The sequence below is a fragment of the Manacus vitellinus genome, unplaced genomic scaffold, assembly GCF_001715985.3.
Source record: "Manacus vitellinus isolate BGI_N305 unplaced genomic scaffold, ASM171598v3 scaffold_4_pilon, whole genome shotgun sequence".
In the NCBI taxonomy this organism is placed as follows: Eukaryota; Metazoa; Chordata; class Aves; order Passeriformes; family Pipridae; genus Manacus; species Manacus vitellinus.
In genome coordinates, this window is record NW_021940604.1 from 23163905 (window position 1) to 23170549 (window position 6645).

At 44.5% G+C, this 6645-nt stretch overlaps 1 protein-coding gene across 1 annotated transcript in view; it reads left to right on the top strand.

The window, feature by feature from the left end:
* Positions 1–418: 418 nt before the first annotated feature.
* SCML4 (Scm polycomb group protein like 4) overlaps positions 419–6645 on the top strand; it is a 45564-nt gene continuing 39337 nt past the window's right edge. Inside the window, exon 1 of the mRNA XM_029962855.1 lies at positions 419–574. Within this exon, the coding sequence (XP_029818715.1) occupies positions 419–574 (156 nt within the window). The remainder of the gene's footprint in view (positions 575–6645) is intronic.

The window sequence follows — 6645 nt, forward strand, 5'->3', positions numbered from 1 at the left end:
GCTGCAAGCTCATGCCTTCATCATGCTTATCTGCAGGATGCAGATCAAGGTGCTTATTGTGGAGTTTACCTGTTGGACATCTGCAATAGGCACCTCAGCATCTGAGCCAGCTCCCTCTACTGTACTCATAGTCAACAGAGAGAAAACAGGAATCATAAGGGGTTTGTTTAGCTTTGGAGAAGCTGAGCCAGCTGTGGTCAGGTGAATCTCACTCAGGAACACACATCTGTGGTGTATTTCTTGCTCCTTTTTGATAAATGGTAACAGGGAAAATAGCAGCATTGAGAAAACTGCCTTTGGATGAAAAACCTAAAATGAAAACTAAACTAAAAGCACTTTTTTTTTTTCCCTTTTTTTTCTCTCCCTGGGGCAGATGAGCCACCTGCCATGCCTGGACTCCGGCCTGGCCGTTGAGGAGATGCAGTCCCCCAGAATGGTGGGGAGGAAGAGAGGACGGCCCCCGCTCCAATCAGCGCCCATCAAAGTGGCTGTTCACAACCTCTTCCCTGCACCGGCTGGGGCTTTGCCCATTGTGAAGATCCCAAAGAAGAGAGGGAGAAAACCTGGACACAAGGTAGATATGTGATTTTCACCGCCTCCTGCTGGTTTTCAATATATTTTCTGCTGGAATTTCAGTTGAAATGCAGGAATGGAGGCAAAGGTGTGCAAGCATGGGGCAGAGCAGTGCAACATAAAAGAAGAAAAGATGGTTTCTCATCTACCTGAGCTGGCAAAAAATAGAGGGAATCTATTTTTCTAAAGTTTAAAGTTATCTTAATTTGGGTTGTGTGAAAATAAGTCGTCTCCCACAGTGTTGTGTGAGATGGCTGCACACCTTCAGGGAAGGGTTTCTCTCTCATTTGTCACTTTCATCTTCTCTCTCACTAACAGTGATTAGAAATTGAACAAAATGAATGGAAAAGGAAACAAATACAGGAGAGTGGAAATGAAATGAGGAAAAAAAAGCTACTTTCCAAAGCAAAAAGTAAGAAAGGGACATTTTAGAAAATAACGAGATTTCAGTGATTATTTGTTTTTTCACTCTATGGGATAATCATGCCCAGCTCTCAACGCAACCTCAGTGTGCAGGTAGAGCTAAAGAAAGACAGAAACCCTGAGCACCTTAAGCCCTTCCAATGCTGCCAGTTAGCTGAGTCTCACCTGCAAGTGGGCTCAGCACCAGTGGGAGCAGCACCACAGTTATGCCTCAGAGCAAGCAAAAATGGGACTGTGATGCTGAGGGGAGAATTTATCCTAGAGAGTGAAACTTAGCTATGTTAGTGAGGGGTCTTGTGGTCAGCAGATTGCTCTGTTAATCTCTCCATCTCTGTCCGCAGCCAACTGGGGGGCCCGTACATGTTTACCCTCCCTGTTCCTTGTTTTTATTGGGCACAGATACAGACATGTAGACTGTTACACAAGGAGGGCAATTTGCTGACTGTCAGAAAATAATAGCTGCTTAAGTTCCTGATGTCAAGACAGAAAAGCAAATAGAACAATCATGGCATGCACAAGGCTGACCTAGCCTTTCCTAGAGAAGGTCTTGGCCTCGGATGTTGCTTTGCCCTTCCCTGGGTCTCTCCTGTCATGGAGGGCAACAAGGTCCCATGCATGGTACTGCTGGCTGAATTCCTTGGGTTTGGGCTTTATCTAGAGCAAGCTACCCTCATCCTTGTCTTTCCCTTTTCATCTCCTGCCAGAACTTCTTCCTCCTATCCTCTAACCTCCATCCAGCCTCTTCTCTTCTTTCAAGACCTGCCCTCTTAACCACTGCTCTGCATCCTGTTTCCAGAATCCCCTAATCCTTGGCATCCTGCTGTGCAACACCTACCCAACAACCATCAGTACCTCAGTCTTTAGTGTTTTACCCTCATCTTCTGCCTTCTCCCATGTTTTTCCATGCTTTCCCGACTTTATCCATATCTGATATGGGGACACGTTTTGAAGTTTCAGTGTTGTGTTTGCTGAGAACAGACTTTGCATGACTAAGAAACAGTTCCAGCTGCAGTTTCATATTTGAAAAGCTTTCACTTTGATAATGTGAATGATGTAACAGCAGCAGCCAAGTAAAGCCAACCTGACAGCAGTCAGGTGCCCCTTTTGGGATTACCATGGAATGTTATAGTAGTCCAAAATAGAGCTGCGTGTCCAGAGGAAGACTGGGGCAAATTCCCTAGTGTTTTGTAAAATGTGAAATATGGAAATACTTACTATTTTTCACTTCTGTATTAGGACAGAACTCCAGGACAGAAACATCTGAATTGCTGAATTACGTTTCAAGTAATTTAATTATTATCAGCAAAGCTGCATGACTTGTAGGCTCTTTAGGTCAGAATCATCCAAGTCTGGAATAATAATATTTTGGAGATCTGGTGAAATTGAGTCTTCGAGGTGATTAAGTGATTTGCCAAATACCACAATGAAACTTTGTATGCAGAGTTTCATCAAACATGATCCCTTCTGCCCCTGCTTGTCCTGGTGACCCCCATTTCTTACTCCTGCATTTACATTTGATCTGTAATTCGACAAAAACAACGCTGGGCAGTATGTTCTGTTCTACCCCAAGTGTACCCATCCACTTGTGAAAAAGTCTTTCACCAACCACCACATATCTGTAAACAGGAGAAGTGGGAGACACATTCCCTGAAATGCTGTTGTAATGCTGTGCTTTGGACCTACATTGCCAAGCACTTGATTGCTGTGTCCCCCTCTTCTTCCGAAAGGAAGCTTTTCCCCCAGCTGGGTACCACACACTCCTCCTCTCTGTCCCCAGGCACTTAGAAAGGAGGCAACAGCATTCCTCCTTCAGCAGGGAATCTGGGATGCTGCTATTTCTTGGTGAGTGATGGCAAGTAAAGAGGCATCATCCTATAACCCAGTGGCTTAGGTTGAAGGAGCTGGCACCCAGGAGCTGCAGTATCCGTGGCATCTGGCCTGGTGCTATTTATTTGCGTTATAGGATTCATACACCGAAGTGATGTTTTCTGTGAGGCTCCTTTGTACGCTGTGTGACCAGCTGAAGTGAACCCCTCTCTGTCAAAAACACTTCCCCAACGTGAGTCAAAGATTACATTATTTTGATGGGGAACTCTAGCTTGATTTAATTAACTTGATAATTGTATGACTTTCAGATACCATGAGACTTAAATGCATTTTAAAAAATTATTCTCTGCCCAAATGGCAGATGACCAAATTCTTTATAGGAACCAGATAGCTGAATTATTACAGAACAGATGGGAAAATACTTCTGAATATTTAGCAAACTAGGAATTTACAGCCTAGATTTAAATTTATTTTGACTGAGATGTGAATAACAGATATTTTTCATCACATGCTTTTTATAGACAGGTGACCCATTGCCACTGATATTAAAGCAAATATCTGTGTCTTCCTAAAATGACACTTCATCACGCTTCACCACCAAGAAAAGTCCTTTTCCTTGCTATCCTGTTTATTTTTTCACAGCTTTGGCTGTAACATTTCATCAGCTGTTTTTCCAAAAATTGTTTTGTACCTTATGTGGAGCTATTTGCCATCAAATATTACATTCTTTCTGATTGTCTGAATGTCTTGGAAAAAGCTTATTCTGGCAGCTGGGGGGAGGGGAGAGGTTAGTAGATGGATGGGTTTTATTTCTCTGGCTACGAGTGAGAGAAGCCCTGAAGAGCTGCCTAGAAAGCCTGTACGAGGGAAGGGTTTGTTAACATCGTGCAGGGATTCACGGTGTTAGAGGACACCAGAGGGACACGCGCATGGGACAACACTGCAGCAAAGACTACAACATCCCTCCCAGAGGGCAACAAAGTGGTGGTCCCATATGAGCAGCTCAAGGGCAGTTTGTCCTTCTATGCAGCCAAAGCAAGCTCCCATCTGAGGAGGTGGCCCCAGCTCAGATCTGCCAGAACCTTGCAAGCTCCTGCCAAGCGAGGTGGGCAGCAAAAGTCACACAGTGGAGTGCCAATTTCCATTATGGGGCATAGATTTCCCTAATGCCCTCAAAGTCACTACTAATGATGACAAATAAGCAGTTAGGATTTGGATACGCTGGAAACGAGATTGCACAGACAACTTTAAAAGTGCCCTGATTCACCTGTCCTATGATACAGCCTTGGATTTCAAAGTTCTGTGTGCTCCTGTTAAGGTTACCTGCCTCATTCACTGCAAAACACTTAGGGGATGCAGGAGTGTGTAGGATGTGTGCAGACTCGCTTGCATTATTTGCTGTGCAGAAGAAAGGTATTGCGTGACACAAGAAGAAAAGGTGGGAAAGACCTTGGATTGTGTTTTACCTTTGCCAGGGTAGCACTGACCTCTCTGCCCCAGCAACTGAGCTTGTCTTATGCTGTCTCCTCACTCACCAGCAAATGTAGAGACTCTGTGAGGTTTAGCCATGGACCCCAAGACATGTACTCAGAAGCTCTGCTTTCAGGGAGCAGGTTTAATGGCAACCTTCTGTCCAGCCATCAGAAGTCCACATGACAGGACCAGGCTGACTCAGGCATTCACCTTTGTGCTCATCTCTGTGCACATTTGCAGGGGCTGGAGGTGGTTTTCTCTCCAGCAGCAAAAGCTCTCATGGCCAGGATTTGCCTCTGCCCTCCTGTCTGGAAGAACACCGACCCATTGGGGGTGAGATGAATTCCAGCCTTTTCTAGCAAATGCTTTTTCAGGACAAGGGACAAGTGGTGCAGAACAACTGGGAGCCATAAAGATGAGAACCTGTGATCGAAGTGGTTTAAGAAATCTGCAAGGAAAATTTGTATTATTCATCATGTTTCTTTCCCATGTATTTTATTACACAAGTTGGCAGAGAACTTGTTCAGAAGAAAAAAAAAGTTGCCTGGGAATGTTCTTCACCTGCTCACTTTTTTTGGTGTGGGATGACAGAAATACTAGCTAGATGAATTCTGACTGCTCTGTGTGCAGATTGTAGCAAAACCTCCAGGACTCAACAGGGTCTTCCTCATCCACAGCCACTGCATACTCAAACAAGCTTGTGGGCAGCATCTATGGCACAAAAGCCCACACCCTCTCTGCATGTAAAGCATGGTGACTTTGGTGAAGTAGACACACTAATTTTCTACCCTAAACCCCTGATCAGCTTTCTCTGGTCTCTTTTCCAGGGTAGAGAGTCCGTAACAATGGACTGTAACTGTGGTTGGTTGTAGATCTTGTTTTAAAGCAACCATTTCTTTTACATCTCATGCTGTGCCTATTAAAATTTATGACATTTGATATTCAAAAGCTGATTCAAATGCCTTACCAAGAGGGTTTCCCAGAGTGCTCTGACAGATTTCCTCTGTCTCCTTTTCTCTCTCTCTTTCTCTCTCTCCCTTTTTCACTGTTTTTTTCACTTTAGTGCATATGTGCTCTCTACTGCCAAGCACTCAGTCAGCTGGTTGGTTGGGTTGGCTTTTCAATAGCAAAGGATCAGTCCAAGACAAGACATCTTTAAATGGAATGCTTGGAGATTTACACATCATGATATTCAAGGACTACTTACAGTTTCAGTGGCCAGGATGTAGCTAAGTTATATTTGTTAGTGTACTGTCCCTTGCAATAATCAGGCATTGTTTTATTTTGATTTAATGAAGGCACCTTCTCTGCTACCCCTAGTAAAATGGCATTTATCTGTACCCAGAGGCTCTAGAGCACATTCTGTTGCAATTAATTTTGCAGTAAACTGTTTGCTAAAACAGGAAACTGCCAAGAAGGGGCTTCCATGCTTATGAGTTTACACAAGTCTTGCCCTCTGTTTATTTGCTCTTGAATATAAGCCTGCCTAGGCCTCCAAGAGCCAGGTGGAGAACGAGGTCTACTGAACATTGTCCTGCCTCCACCAGGCTGATGGTGTTGGTGAGACGGTGTACGGTGTTGGTGGGTCAGCACACACTCATGAGGTTCAAGGGCTAGAGAGGGGACTTGTGCACCTCTGTTTGGGACTAAAGGACTCTGAACCATTAAGGATGTTAAGGAGCCAACATGCAAGTGAAACAGAAGTCATCGGGTGTGCTGTCTCCAGAATAGTATCTATATAGCTAAATGTGTGTGTGAGAGCATATACGAGTTGCTGGATTGTGTCCAGAAAAGGACAACAAAGCTGGTAAAGGGTCTAGAGCACAAGTCTTATGAGGCATGGCTGAGGGAGCTGGATTGTTTAGCCTGGAGGAAAGGAGGCTCAGGAGGGACCTTATAGCTCTATATAATTACCTGAAAGGAGGTTGGGGGGGTGGTCTCTTTTCCCAGGCAACAAGCTATAGGACAAGAGGAAATGGTGTCAAGCTGTGGCAGGGGAGGTTTAGGTTGGGTGTTGGGAAAAACTTCTTCACTGAAAGGGTGATCAAACATTGGAACATGGGAAGTGGTGGAATCACCGTCATTGGAAGTGTTCAGAAAACATGGACGTATGGTGTTTAGGGACATGGTTTAATCGTGTGTAAGGACTTTAAGAGCACAGTTACCTGCCTCAAGCATTGCTAAGGACACAGAAGGACTTTGCCATGAGATAATCACAGAGTCGAGTGACAGGATGGTGATAACTGCAGGCCTGGAGAAGGTGAGGTTTGGTTAGCACACCCTAGATAATGCATCCAGACAAAAATTCCTGTAGTGGTAAGCTGTGTAAAGAAGCAACTGCTTGTATGC